The sequence below is a fragment of the Telopea speciosissima genome, chromosome 6, assembly GCF_018873765.1.
Source record: "Telopea speciosissima isolate NSW1024214 ecotype Mountain lineage chromosome 6, Tspe_v1, whole genome shotgun sequence".
Lineage (NCBI taxonomy): Eukaryota > Viridiplantae > Streptophyta > Magnoliopsida > Proteales > Proteaceae > Telopea > Telopea speciosissima.
In genome coordinates this window covers 56,981,859-56,997,763 of record NC_057921.1, presented here as the reverse complement: position 1 = coordinate 56,997,763, position 15,905 = coordinate 56,981,859, and the positions used below count along the sequence as shown (strand labels likewise).

Sequence of the window (15,905 nt, the reverse complement as noted above, 5' to 3'; positions counted from 1 at the left end):
ACATACATTACTTGGAAGATGGAATGGTTGGACTTGCACATTCGTGAATTGACAACATTGCCCCTGCCGCAAAATTTGGACTTAGAGAGAAGACAGAGAGCTTTCTGGCTCCGTTGGCTTGGAATTAGGACTGTCTGGGAGGCACGCCAAGGCCATTCCTTATGCTTGACCCCACTTTCTTCAGATCTTCCACCTTCCACACACACACACACACACACGAAACGGAAAAAAACCAACCAAGTCAGCATCACGTATTCACGATCGATACATCATCTCTCACGCTGTCCTTGATAGTCATTTCAACACGACTAGGAAGCTGGAGAATGAATCGGAAACTCGGAACCCTACTCGGTTCCTCCTTAAAAAACCCTAACCCTATGCGCAAATTGGCAAGGAGTCGATGAGGATCCGTCGTTTGGAAATCAAACAATCATCAACGGTGAGAGAGAGAGAGAGAGAGAGAGAGAGAGTACCTTGTGAATGCCAGAGGCATGGAGGAATCCGGCGAAGGCAGTGGCTCCGGAACCGACGAAGAGGGAAGCAACAGCGAAGGCTTTGAAGGGCATGAAGCATGAATCGCCACCGAAGCCTCTACGGTATGAAGCTACTCCTGCCACCAGCTGGGCGGAGCTTCCAATGGCCCACCACCACCAATGTCCATCACCACCGTCGCCGCTCATCTTCCTCACCTAAAACAGTTCTGATGAATTTCAGATCCTATCTTTTTTTAGCCGTCTCTCGATTCCTTCCGCCGCTTGTGCTAACGTTTCTTCTTCTCCGTCTTCTCCTAATGGGCTTTTGCCTCTCATCTGGGCTTGGGCTTTTACTTGAAGTCAAAGTGGAAGCGTGGGCAGTCGCAACTGGGAACCATTTTTTTTTGGGTAAATTACACGGCACCCCTTCGTTTTCAAATGAAACTCAGATCACCCCCTGGTTTAGACACCAATATGACAAATCAGTCCCTACCATTAGTTTTATGCTATTAAGTGATGATGTTATCCAGTTAAATAAATTTAAATCCTTAAACTACCTTTTACCGATATTGAAGATGAAGGAAGAGTAATACTGTAAATTTAATTCTAATGTTTTAGTGCAAGGGTAAAATAATCCTTTCACATCAATAACTAACAGCAGAATAACACTATTACTGTAGAGGAGGTGATTTGAGTTTTTTCAAAAACCAAGAAGTGACTGAGTTTGAAAATCAAGGGGTGACGTGTAATTTATCCTTTTTTTTTTTACCTCTTTAATCTTAAAAAATGGGAAAGAGAACAATTTTGCCCCTTGTTTTTAATAAAATCAGGTTTTTTAAACTATTTTACCCCTGATATATATGTACCGGTCCATACTCCATAGGTATGGGATGATAAAGAGAGATCGGTGTCGATCGATATCAATACGGATCACCCAATTCAGCTGATTCAGGCCCGATACCTAAAACCATGATCCCACCTCTTACCAATTTGAACAGCAAAAGAATTCTAACAAGATCTTTATTCATTTATAAATTAAAAGGAAGAACAGAGGGCGAACCTTGCACAAGGATAAGGTTTGTCCATTGCAACATAGTGATTGTGGGTTCGAATTGATAAATAGCTTTTCTATGAAACACAGGCAAGGTTACCTACATTACATACATTGTGACCCTACCTACACTATGCACTGACTAAGTACTCTTTTTAGAGAGAGAGAGCTTTCTCCTCCTTTTTTTTCTTTTTAAATCCATTTAACCGATCCCATTTAGTTAAGATAAGGCTGAATTTGTTGTTATTGTGCCTCCTCCATTAGGTTGGATTGAATGCCCTAACACCACATGAAGCATGATATTAATTTTATCACAATTTAAGATTTACACGGTTAACCCCAAAAATGAATTTTCCAACAAAGGCTTACAAGAACCTCTAGGAACTCGAATAGATTTACGTGCTAATATTACCTCACAAAAAAACAGCAACTTCATAAAATTTTGAGTACAGCGAATATCTTATAAAGCACCAAAATAACCCAGCAAAGCCACTCAAAACCACTGTTTGAAAAATCGATATCAAATCAATCGAATTGGCCAATTCAGATCAGAATTGACAGTGGCCTATTCTGAATTCGATTGTTCCAAAACAGTCAATTCTAGGTTTTTGTTACCTGATCGCTATGTTTTCAGATCTTAGGGCTGATTGCCTGATTTTAGGGTTTTTAAAACTAATTCCAGCCAATTCTCATTCGATCCAAATCCCGTCAGAGACTGATTCAACCCCGATTCTGAGTTTTAAATCCTTTATCGAGAGTAAATTCGAGCTTTCTCTTGATGAAAACATATATATATATATATGTATATTTTATATAATAGATTTGGTTTCCTGTAACAGATCCTTAAAAAGGAATGCAAATGTGCCTATGCTTTTGTAAACTAAAACAGTTTAATTTTGGTAGAAATTTTTGGACAATTGAGATGGCAAAGATTCTAACATCAGGAACCGGGGCAGATAATTTGCAATGTCTACACATGTGGCGAGTCCATGTCTGACCCGGTTTCACCATACGTGGATATATCAAATAGCATAATGCTAAAACAGATTGTTAGCAAGATTTGAACTCCAAACAATTAGATAGATTGCAAACCTCTTACCAAGCTAACACTCTTGCATACAAAAATGGGAAAAAAATGTTCCTAGTCACGCAGTTCCTGCACCCACACACAAGAGCATGTGAAATTACCGCCTGCCTCCTGTGAAATCCAAAAACCCATACATGTTGATGCCCTTGTGTGCGCTCTGATTGGCCCCTGTGCTGTGCTGGTGCAGGGGCTACTTGACCAAACAACGATCTCTTGCCTGTAAAAAATCTATTCATTATTCATATCTCAATGCTTCAAATACAGAAAATTGTCCAAAATGTGGAACCAAACCCGACCAGTTTTTATATATGGGCCAAAACCCGAATTTCAGACAACATATATACTTGTCTGAACCTGGTTTTATCTGAGTTGGCCAAAGTTTGGTCAAAATTTTGACACCCATCTGAATATAATGGTAAAAACCAGGTTGACTTGTCCAAATTGTGAAACATGCACCTGACCCCCTTTAAATATATCATCCGAACCCAATATATATTCTTGTCTGAGCCTGGTTTTATCTGAGTCAGCCAAACTTGGTTAGATGGGTCAACATTTTGCCACCCATGTGTAGACCCATTCTCAAAGGTTAGGAAATCCTCAAGAAGTCAAAATTGGTGTTTTTGTACGGTTTTCAATGGTGCTAAAATCAATATCTTGGGGCTTACATTCCTAACTTTATTCACCCCTGCAAATGTATCCAACAATATTAATAGCAGATATGTTTTGCAACTCATTGATCTAAACACTAGACAATTAAAAAGCCCAAAAAGAGCCCATTTCCAAATTCCTAATACAGGCAGGCAAAGGGGCAATACCAGTCTCCATGCCTATTACTAAATCCATTCAAATCATCACAAATCCTTACCAACAGAGTTTATTTTCTCTATATTGTTGCATTGGGACTGTTTTGAACAAAAGTAACAATTTCAGGTCTGGCATGGGACTGTATATCCAAGACTTTCCTGAAACAAGTACCTAAGACCCAAAAGTTACTTTAACCACACGAACAATACCCTCTGTAATGTCTAGAAAATAGTTTTAGACCTAGTTAAATGACTCCAATAGTTTTTAAAGAGACGTTTCATTGAACACTAAATCAAATCAAATGACTCGAATACAAAAGCAGATTTAGCTAGAATAACCATAAACTATGACAGGTATCACTACAAAGCATAGTTCCCAGCAAGTATGGACAATTTCTTTAAGTAGATGAACACAGGTGATTTGCTCTGTTGAATCATAAAGGGATTTTCTTATTAACAGCCCTTAAGGAGTCAAATAGATTGTAACCTTATTTTCTTTTTGCCCTCCTGGTATAACACCTCTCTTTTTAGTGAGGGTAAAATTCTGTCATTTCACTTGTGTACTCGAGAAATGTGTGAGACAATGACAGCTCTTGAAAATGACATAATGGTAAAAATAGTTTTAAATTATTTTGAAAATCTTTTGTTTTACCTGACTAAAAGAACTTTTAGGAATAAGACAAGGGGCAAACAAAAGAAGGTTACATGTTCCAAGTACACCTATGGAGGTATCATTCGGACAATCCCAACATAAATATTGAAGGGTAAAGTAAATCTTAAATATTTTTCCTCTGTAGCCAATCTGCAAAGCAACAGTAATCTCATTAAGTAACAATATTGAAGATGCTATATTACCAAAGCGAAGGGTACCTCCAACTGATGGCATTTCCCTCTGGTGCAGAATGCAGATCATGAAAAGTAACTAATTCGTGCTGACCCGTGCAATGAATCCTCATTTTGTATAATAACATCCTCCTTCACCACGGTCCAACCCCCATTATTGGACTTCTCTTGATTTGACCATCGTGAACAGTTCTAGAAAGCCAGAAAACAGCATATGAGGCGATAAAGCTCAAAATAGCACACCCAAAGAGGCAGTTACAATGGCACTTATGTACAAATTTTCATGTTTCCTTGTAACCTCAACCTTCAATATGCCAAGAAATGCAGATAGGGTAGAACAAGCGAATATCCATATTAGAGATCTCCCAGCCCAAAAAAAATTTCTCAATTGGGTAAAATAAGAATTCTTCAGTAAGGTTGCTTTTGTGGGATGGCCAAATCAACTGGCAGCTTCAATGGGATAAAATCCAACAGCAACTAGGTTCAATATCCCACCCACAACAGAATCAGAGGAATCACAACCAGCAGGCTAAACACGACAGTTAATCCCAACCTAGGGTTCAGATTAACCCCAAATTTAGACTAGATGTAGGTAACTAACAGATCTTCAAGCACTCAAAGTAGGATGAAGAAACTGTATGGCAGCATGACACAAGAACATGGACAGATTCATCACTCCATGAACTGATCAACATATGTAAAAATTAGTTCATTCCAATAGCCAGATGCTTCAGATCAGCTGTACACAAAAATAGAAACTAACTACTTAATCTCATATAGGACTTAAATCCCTAATATTTGGGCTTGTAAAATTGGCCCATTACAATAGTAAACCCAAAAATATAAAGCCCATGGCCCATTTAACCCATTGGACACACAAAATTAAACATATCAATCTATTCGTGATCCAGTTTGATGGCCTGATTTCTTGTTCTTTTGAACTGCATCAAACCTTCCATGTGACATGGAACACTCTCATGTACCTTCTGGTAGACCATAGAATGACACCAAGAACAACATATGCACCAGATTGAAACCACCATCCTGTGTGCATCATGGATATATGGCTATAATGGAAGTCAGACAACTAGAACTTAAAGACCTATCACACCCGATACAAAAATGAACAAAATAATACAAGTGAAACTTCACAAAAAGGATACTTGCAATAGAGCTCAAATTCAACAGGACTCGTTACTTCGATTTTTTTGGATAGATATAACATCATGTGTGAGAATCAAATCAGTTGGAGAAAAGTCACTACCTTGGAACAAGTGTATACAATTAGTGTTATCCAATTCCAATCTGGCGTATGTGTTGATGAACCATCACGGGCTTCCCGTAGAAAAAATAACAATGAGGGCATCAGCTGCATTTCGTAGTGCCTGGATGCACCACAAAGCGCACAAGTCCCAGGTTCCCCCAACTCTTTTGTGGCCAAAAGTGGCTTTCCACCATATGAGTACCTAATGAAAGGGGTTGGGGTGGGGGACATTAACAAGAATAATAAAACAAAAGTGAGGGGAAAATCAACAATATTTCACATCAAAACAAAAATGAAAAGAGAAGGCTAAGTAAAATAGAATCAGTAAGGAAACTCACACCCTACAAATGTATGGGCTCCGAAAATTCAAACCCACATTATGTAAGGTGACCCACCAACAAAATAAGGGTTTCAAGTAAGAGAAAAGGAACAAATAAAATAGCGAAGGAAAGAAATAAGTAAAGAATAATAAATGTTTTGATTAATATTTTACACTGGAGTGTATTATGGCTATAAATTTTGATGTTTTGTACAATGACTGTTTTAGGCCTTACAGAGGAAGCTAAGGGTTGTACATATTGTAACAATAACAGAACCTGAATCAGCACCTGGTCAAAGAGGAAGCGAAGAGAAGATAAGTCGAGGAGAAGAATAGAGATCATGAGAGAATACTGCCCATCGTTTCAGTGAGGAGCAGAATGTAGAAACCGTGGGTGGGGAGAAGCACATATATTAATGTAAATGTCAGAAATTACATCTATTGGCAAGGTTTAAAATATCGGTATTGCATAACGTATCGGTGGGGTGATGTTAAGAGAAGTATCGTATCGTATCATGGAAATACACTTTTGCAGCAAAAAAACAATATAAATAAGCAATATATAACACGTATCATGCATAAATATTAAAATAGAGAATAATGTATAACCAGACAAATGCATTAAATTGAATCTGAGATATATGTAAGTGTTGATTCAACCAAAGTGCAGTTTGTTTCCTTGATTTGATCCTTTTTTCAGTAAGGAATCAAAGCCTCAAGCATGAAATTTTCAAAAAAGAGGTCACAAAATTGAAGTTTTGGGTGAAAACTTGTCCATCTAGGCGTTGTTGATGCTTTCTAGTTTTTGGAATCACGATTTTGAAGTTACATGTGCCTTTAATGTGCCTATCGCAATGTATTGATAGTATCTCATTGTTTCACATCGTATCAGCTAATATGATGTGAGCCCGATACGATGCAATACATACCAATAATTTAAATTTGTTTTCAACCCCCTAAATCAGTCATATCGATACGCATCGATGGTATTGTATCGCACAGTATCGGCCGATACGATGTGATACCAATTGATACACTTTATTTAAAAAAAAAAAAAAAAAAAAAAGACATATCGGCTTGTATCGTATCGCAGGCTTGCGATACCAATACGATACGGGCCGATACTTAAAACCATGTCTATTGGTCCGTATATTTGGGTTGCCGAAGTCCACCATCAAAGAGTTGGAGTCCCTTACGTTTCTCTTCCTTTGGAAAGGATTTGAATCCTCTAGATTCCTTTACCCTATCAGTTGGGCCGCTGTTTGTCTCCCCAAGGATGAAGTAGGTCTTGGCTTGTGAAGAATCAAAGAAGTTAATTCAGTTGGTACTCTCAAGCTGATTTGGAACCTTGTGGCTAAGAAGAAAAGTATGTAGGTTGACAGAGTCTACTTGGGTCTCCTCCGCTCTGATTCTATTTGGACTGCTATTTTTTATGCTTCTTGGGCCTGGCACAAGATTGTGAAGCTTCGGCCTATTACTCTCGGGTCTATTTGCATCCAAATTGATGACGGTGCCTCCACCTTCCTTTGGCTTGATCATTGGCACCCTATGGGTGTTTTCCTTCACTCTGTTAAGTGCTAGAACCATCTACAATTTGGGTCTTCTAAACAATGTATGGTTGGTCATAGGAAATGGTGATTGGGTCCCATCACGATCTTCTCCCCTACTTTCAGTTGAGTGGAATGCCTTGCCCCCCCCCCCCCATTGGTAGAAGGCCTTATGGTAGGGGAGGGAGACAATATGGTTTGGGATGCATCTTCTTCGGTCCTTTTCAGCTCCAAAGTGGCTTAAGAGTTCATCTGATCTCGTGGTTTATTATCTCTTTGGCACGCTTGTTTGGTTCAAAAGTCATAACCCTCATCACAGATTTAGTGTTTGGCAGGCTCTCTCCAACTGCCTCCCAACATAGTCTTTTCTCATCCACCGTCAGATCTTTGTCTTCTCTTCTTGCTGCTCATGTTGGAATTCTACGGAGGCTGTGGCCCATCTCTTTTTTGCTTGCCCCCTCCCCTCCTCTATTCGGAAAGGGGTCCTAGTAAAATGTTGACCAAGAAGCCGAAGGATACTTCCATTACAGAGGGAATGGATTTGGGTGGATATGTCTTTTGCCGGAAAATCAACATATGATATAATGGGTAAGTTTTCCTTTGGTGCTGCCATTAACCATTTTTGGATGAGGTGTAATCTTAGGAAATGGTTCTCCAGTTCCGGATCCTTCCAGCAAATTTGGGACTCTATCTCCTTTGACATCATAAGCAAATTATCTTAGTCACTTCTCGTTGTATTGATTCCCCAAAGAATAAGCATATTGTTGTATCTTGGGGATCACCTCCCTCTATTCTGCAGCCTTCCTCCTCTGCTCCTTGAGTAGCTCTTGCTTGTTAGCATTGTTGCCTATTTTGCTTTTTCTTCTTCCCTACTTTAGGGGCCCCTTGTATCTCCTTCCCTTTGGTAATAAATTTTTTATTCACCCCTCCTCAAAATAAAAAAAAAATAAAAAATTGGTGTGTGTAAGAGATCTAATGTAAAACTACTAATGTACTGTAGTAAGTGTGCTAAGTTACCTAGCCACGTCAAATAGCAGGAGTACCTATGCACAATCTTTACTTAAGTACAAAATGATGAACCTGAGCTGTAACCCATTGCAAGGTCTAGAATATTGACCAAGAACAAAATACTATAGAATATGTCACATCGAGTGGAGTGTATTTAGAACTCATTATGCCAGCTTGTGGCAGACTGGTTGGCAGAGCATTAGTCATTTGTAGGGGTTCCTCAATTTATGACCTAGAGTCAAATTTTAAGTTTGACTTTTGACCATAGTTGCCAAGGCGTTGGGCGGCGCCTTGCCAAATATCATTTAAGTAAATGTTTTTATATTTGATAAAAACATTTACTTATGATATTATTCATAAATAAGAAAATAATAAAAATAGTTAAAAACTCAAATTCCAAAAGGATAAAGTCAACCCCCCAGTTCAAGAACAAAAATTGGATTTTTGGCAGTAGGTGAAATTTTCAACTTTCTAATGCTGAGGTTTTTCTCAAATCTAAAACTTCCATAAATCTTAATATGGTAAAACATTGCTAAAAACCAAAAGTGCAGTAAAATATTCATTTGTTTTCATATCTAAAAAAATATTTCCATTCAGAGTAATTTTGACAGCATTCGCGCTCACCAAATAAGGTTTGACCGGAACATAACTCCTTCAATATAAATCAGCTTTAAGCAATCTTGGATTTGTTGGAAAGCTAGTTTTGTACTCGACCCAATACAAAAAGTCTCATGTAAAAATAAAATCATTTGATCAATCAAATTTCTTAGAGAACAAGAACATTTCTCTAAATCGAGAGCAGGTTAATTACTTATTGATAACATCATATTTTCTAAGAACAGTATAAACCAAATGTGAGACTAAGTATACCTGAAAAATGACTAATTCCAAGAACATATAAACCAAATGTGTGTTTTGATTGTTTCACACATTAACTGATATATTAAAAAAATAATACTGAAACGCGATTTAGGCCGCCTAGGAGCCACCTAAACGCTTAGGGAGGACCTCGAACACCTTGGTCGCCTAGAGCCTTGACAACTATGCTTTTGACTGTGACAACAATAATCTGAGCTTCATAGTTGTTGAATTTTAATGAAACCATAGTCAAATCAATTGCTTATGATAGATACCAACTACTAAAAGTTGCAAATTTCACCATAAATCCAGTGGAAATGCAGAACTAAATGTTTCTAGAGCCTTCATACCTGAAACATTGTTCTGGATGTGCATCAATCCATTTTTTGAACTTCAAGTAGGTCCTATCAGCATACAGAGCTCTATCATACTCATAACTTTCTTCTTCCCACGTTTCTTCCTCTTTAAGACTATCAAGGTCACTTTGATTCTCCTTGATAGAGATTGAGGCATAGTTCGAACATACAGAGCTTAGATCCTTTGATGCTGCCTCTTCTTGAGAATAGATATAGAAGCATGGAACCACTGCAATCAACATTTAAACCAACAAGGACAGATAAATGTAATCCCTGCAACCACCAATAACATATATATTGAATTCTAGATGCTCAATCATGCCTAGTCTGAACAAAATTGCATTACAATCACACACATGCAGATGCACCATACGTTAACTTGTATATTTTCAAAAAAAAAAATTCAAAATATAGAAGCTAAAAATAATACTGCAGTGCAACATTTCTATCAATAATTTAGAAGTGTCCATCTTTAAGGTTATACCATTTACTCTCTGTCACAAGAATGTGGTTTAGAACATTTTCTATCCATAATGAACACAATTCTCCTTTTGTCTTTTAATACGTTCTTAGAAAATGCAATGAATACGTATTATTATGTATTTGTTATTAAAAATATTCTTCAAAAGGCCCTTCTAACATTCACAATGCTTAGTGATTATTAATAGTCAATACCTGCCATATGGCCATGCATGGGTGAGTAGAGGGTACATGTGATAGAAGGTGCTTCTCATCGTTAAAATTTCAGCCTAAAATTTTGGACTAAATTTTAAAATATTATGAATATACCACATGAAAAATAGAGTGCCAATTTTTTATTTCTTGAAGCTTCAGGTTAAACATTGAGGCGATTCCTCTGGTTATTTGGGAATAAAATATGCTAATGAAATTGATGTAGAGTCTTTTATCACATGGACCCGCCATGTACCACCCTGTGATAGGTCATGAACCAATCACAGTGCATGTTAAATTTTCTTCCTCAAAATAGTGATATCATTCTCGTTGAGTAATGAGGGATGAAGTGATCATTTAAAGCATTATAATGTGATAGACAGAATCACAACGAAGAATATTAAAATTCTACATTTGCCTCTCAAAACCATAAAAGCTACATTACATTACAAACAAAGTTAGGGGTAAATAAGTCATTTCATAGAGGATGACCTAATTACAAGGTTATAAAATCACATTAAAACAAGTTACAATTACAGAATTACTTAACAAACCAACATTAATGTTGTCATTATGCAAATAAAACAAAGGGCAGTTTAGAAATTTCATATAGGACGAAAACAGAAAAAAAAATCAATTTTTACCGCAAGTAACAGCATGTTTTTAGCAAGAAAGTACAGCATGGTCTCTGACAAAGGGCAGTTTACAATGTCAATCCTTATAACAAAGACACAGATAACTTTTACCACTTTTAAACATAGCCATCCCTTAGTTCTCTTTCATATTTTCCTCTATCTAACAATAACAAGAGCACCACGGCAACTGTTTGTGGCCAAATCTGATACAAACTGTGAAACAGAAATTTTCTGAACCCCCCCCTCCCAAAAAAAAAAGACATGCCCTAGACAGTACTAATGAACAAAAAATGATGTAAATGAGGTAATAATTGTACCTGATCAATAGATATATAAGCTTTTCTAACGCAAGGAACAGCATGTTATTAACAAGAAAGTACAGCATGGTCTCTGACAAAGGAATGTTCAGAAGATGGTGGCCCTTTCTCTCACACAGTTCTTTCACTCCTTTCTTACTTTATTTGGACAAATAATGGAAATATAGAAAAATGAAAATAAAATGCATGAACCCTGTAGAACAGTAATTGATCCATTAACTTTCTCTTCCCCAAAAAAAATTTGGTTTCTGCATTTACATTTTTCAAGTTCTTTGACCTTCCATCTTTCTCCTCTCTCTTTTTGTATTCCACCTGTCTTCTAATATTAAGGTCTAATAGACAACTTTCCAAGATGATTATTCTACCATATGATCATCTACCACTTCAGATATTGCATAAGAGAACAACTTCTAAGTTCTAATGATCTAGCATTGCCAACCATGTCAGATGAAAATCCTCTTTTCCTTGGGCAAATTCTTCATTATACAGACTAAAGAGGATTTTCCATGCAGATTTTGAGTTTCTTTTCAATTCAACTAAATTCATTTACAGTTATTAATTTGTGATTTTCCATCTCATTCATTAGAAGTATAAACCATACCTGGTATGTTGGCATGAACAACTCCAACTTCTTGCCTAACTGGTGAGCACTTCCTAGCAGACTCAGGAATACCACTGTTATTTTGTTTTTTGGAATGAGAAGCCAAGCATGCAGCTTCAGACAGTGCCCTTCCCAGCTCCTCCAGGTCTATATCGTCTTTATCTCCATCACCATCTTCTTCTCCAGAGCTGCAAGCCCACAAATCTTCATCCCACCATTTGTTACTGTTTGAAATTGATTCAGAAGGAACTGTTGATGGAGTCACTTGTTTGCAGGAAGCGCTCCCCTCTACCTCATAGGACTTCTGAACGCGAATAGCATGCCAGCTGCTTTATTTCATCATGACACAACAGAATTTAATAAATTACAAGTCGTAAATCAATACTCAAAAGCAACCAAATGCAATGTAAAATAGTATTTGGATGAGAAGAACCTAAGGAGACTGTCCCCACATTTTTCCATTACACAGCCAAAAATGTAGATAATACGCTCTTCAATCTTCAAAGTGCCACTTAAAATGGGAGCATAAACCTGTGCAACAAGACAGAGATTACTTCCACAAGCACCACATTCAAGCAGATCAGATGGAATTGACTCCCTTGGAATAGGCCAGTCCTGAAAAGAAGCCAAGGTTGTTGTACAATAAGATTTCTACAAACCACAACAGGTATGTTCCAATAAAGTAGAGGTTTGCAGCTACATACCGGAAGGCCACCAATTTTTGTTGTATAATGATCTGCGACTTCGCAATAATCCTCAGCCCATGGTCCAGGAAAGCCTAGAATTACTCCACCCATCACTTAGCCTGTTCAATCATATAAAGACATGACAGTGAGCTTTTGGGTATAACTAATTAGTATGATATAATGAATGAATCAGGGAGTAATCCATCCACAGGTTGTGATTGAATTAGAACAATGCCTGACTTGAACAAAAGAATTTTAAATACATGGACGCAATAATTAAATCAGAGTTTTAAAAGTCAAAATCAGATCGGACGAATTGGCCGAGCCTGATCCTGAATCTTCTTGCTGATCTGGAGCAGGAATTGATTGGATGTGTCTAGCCGATCCGGCTGTTTTGAAGTGTATAAAATCCCTGCAACCCGAGAGGAACACACTACCGACGTGAGAATTTCCAACTTTGATTTCTCCCTGGATTTGAAGCCGATACTGTTGAAATTTGGTACGCATTACCATTTTTGGGAGTAGAAGACATCTATTAGGGTCTATCGACTGGAAAACATTTAAAAAAAACAAAAAAAGAGATCAGGCCGCCTGAATATTTCTGCAAATTGTTCTTCCAAGCTTGATATCTCAGCCAATCTGAACCCAAATCAACGGAAATTTGTCTCTACTATCGTTTCCAAGAGTACATTACATCTACGGGAGCTGATTGTCTGGAAAACATGCGGTGGAGGAGATCTAAACCCTGCAAGTTGTTGTAGCTTCAATCTTCCGCCCAAGTACATTCCAGACTTGATTTCTCACCCGATTTCTCCCCAAATCCCTTCAAAGTTTGTGTACCTCACCTTTTTCGGGTGTACAACATATCTACCGGAGCTGATCGTTCAGAAAATACGTTGTGAGGGAGATCAGAACCACGCGGAACCTATTTGGATCCCAACAAAACAGACAATCCAAGGTTTGCTTTTGTCATTTCTCCCTGAATTTGTGGGTTTTGGCCATGATTTTTCAGTATGTTGTTCCTATGATGATACCTACAACTTTTGTAAATAAGCCCAGTACAAATTTATGATACTTTGACTAAATATTGAAGAACAAACCATTCAGCCATGGAAAATAGGCTATTTCCATGGCCATTTTTTTTTATTTTTTACTTATTATATGTAAATTTAGTGCAGTAGAGTGATTGCTAATTTTTCCAATTCGTGAGTCGGAAAAAAAATAATTTTTTGGTTAATATTTTATAATCTTAGAAATATAAAATGTTGCACCAAAAAAAATTTCTTCTAATTTTCTGTAATCATCCTAAAATTGCAGATATTACCTTGTTCAAATCAATAGTTAAAATAATTAATAAATATAATAATTTAAAAATAGTGATTTTGAATTTTTAAATAATTAAAATAATAAATTATAATAAAGTTAAAAAAATACACTTATATTGTGTGAAATTCCTAGATCTACTGCTGTAATCCAGAGAATCATGTGTGAAAATTATTTCACAAAATTTAATTGGTAGATTATTATTTATGGGAAAAGGCTGGGCATGCTGCCGGGCTGCCAATCTGTGTCTGTCTCTCCCCCCAACCCCATGGAAAAGACTCCCTGCCTCTCTCATGCCTGCACCCCCGTTGGTCCATCTGCCCAAAGGCAAGTAAGCGCATGGTGTACCCATCCCTTCCCCATTATTTATTTATAAAAAGTTTAAGTTATGGGATTTAGTCGCATTGACCTAAATTTAGAAAAATTGGTTAAAATATTAACTACTATATATAAAAATAGTTTCCCAGAGCACGAGGCTCCCGCTACTGCAAGGTTTGGGAGGGGCAAATATACGCAGCCTTACCCTCTGCTCCGCAGGAGAGGCGGTTTCCAAGTTTTGAATCCACAACCAACAGGTTGCAATAACGCAACTTACCTGTTGCACCAAGTCTCGCCCACTATTAACTACTTATATGAAATATACCAGATCAGGAGGGAGATCTCAGCTAGACGTATGCGAGTCATCCGGGAGTTAGGAGACAAAAAGGTTCATTGCAGGTTGTGTAACCAAATTATCTCAAGGGGTATCAACCGGCTCAAGCAACATTTGGCACACGCAACACCTGGCTAATGTTGCGGCTTCCCCCGCATTTAGATGCCTTTGGAATTCCTGCATCACCTGTACTGGGCTCATTGATGAGGAGGCCAAGGTATAGTATGAGTTGATGCACGCTGGGGACTGAAGATATTGAGATTGGCTTAAAGAGAGGGAGGAGAGACAGTTACGAGAGGCAATGAGAGCTAGTAGGACCACTATGAGGAGGATAAGCACAGTCAGAGTTTCTCAGTTAGTGGACTGTCTTCCACTGCTAGAGTTGAAACTAGTAGGGGACTACTTTAGCGGTCTACAATAGTTAGAGAGAGAGGCCCGTTTGAGAGGGCAAAGGCCTGGGCAAACCTACTGAAGGAACAGATTGTGGCAAGAAACAGGAGACCTGTGGACTATAAGAGTCTGCAAAGCATACTTGGATCAAAGACTAGGGTGGGGGTAGCCTGAAGGAAAACGTTCGAGAAGGTTGGAAGGGCAGTGACGAAGCTATTTACATTCAATGCCTTGCCCTTCAATGCTGCGAGGGGTCCCCAACTTCAGAACCTGCTCGACATTGCTGCAGAGGAGGGAGGCATAGTAAACGCCCATAAGAATGACAGACCTGAAACCTTCACAGATTTCAGGCCTATAAAAATGACAGACCTGAAAACTTTGCAGAGGAGGGAGGCATAGTAAACGCCCATAAAAATGACTTCAGAACCTGCTCGGCATCTCATTTCTGTTTGCAAAATACTCTATAATGCAAATCAATTGCAGGGATACGTGATAGGCTGATCAGCCCTTCTCAAGCGGCATTCATCATCACGGGGAGACATGTCTAACAATGTATTGTTTCATGATCCGTTGCATCAATATCATAGGAAAAAGGGGATGAGTACAATGGCATTGAAAATAGATATCTGGAAAGCCTATGATACCATCAGTTGGAGTTTCCTTTACAACCTTCTATGAATATGAGATTTCCAACTTTGTTTCTTCGGTGGGTACTTGCTTGCATCATAAACATCTCATTTAATGTTTTGATCAATGGTAACCAATGCAAAACACTCTATGGTACACATGGCTTGAGACAGGGATGCCCTATCTCTCCATATTTGTTTCTTTTGGTAATTTAGTATATGTAGTACTGGTTGGACTAGGAAGCTAATGAGGGGTGGATTCAAACTCACTAGTATTGCAGTTCCCCTCTTATCACTCACTTATGTTTCGCTGATGACTCAGTCATCTTTGCTCGAGCAGATACTGATACAGCCACGAACATCATGAGGATATTATCTTGTTTTCATACTGTGG

The 15,905-nt window shown here is 38.1% G+C and overlaps 2 protein-coding genes across 2 annotated transcripts; both read right to left on the bottom strand.

Moving 5' to 3' along the window:
- Nucleotides 1-92: 92 nt before the first annotated feature.
- On the bottom strand, nucleotides 93-717 carry LOC122665163. Its single transcript, XM_043861239.1, has 2 exons — nucleotides 474-717; nucleotides 93-193 (listed from the first exon to the last, which is right to left on the bottom strand). The coding sequence occupies exons 1-2, from the start codon at nucleotides 678-680 to the stop codon at nucleotides 125-127; spliced, it is 276 nt and encodes a 91-aa protein (XP_043717174.1). The 5' UTR covers nucleotides 681-717; the 3' UTR covers nucleotides 93-124.
- Nucleotides 718-4,260: 3,543 nt separating this feature from the next.
- LOC122664586 (programmed cell death protein 2-like) lies at nucleotides 4,261-12,669 on the bottom strand. The gene is made up of 6 exons (XM_043860466.1): nucleotides 12,539-12,669; nucleotides 12,268-12,449; nucleotides 11,835-12,160; nucleotides 9,604-9,838; nucleotides 5,522-5,723; nucleotides 4,261-4,449 (listed from the first exon to the last, which is right to left on the bottom strand). The coding sequence occupies exons 1-6, from the start codon at nucleotides 12,629-12,631 to the stop codon at nucleotides 4,324-4,326; spliced, it is 1,164 nt and encodes a 387-aa protein (XP_043716401.1). The 5' UTR covers nucleotides 12,632-12,669; the 3' UTR covers nucleotides 4,261-4,323.
- Nucleotides 12,670-15,905: the final 3,236 nt, after the last annotated feature.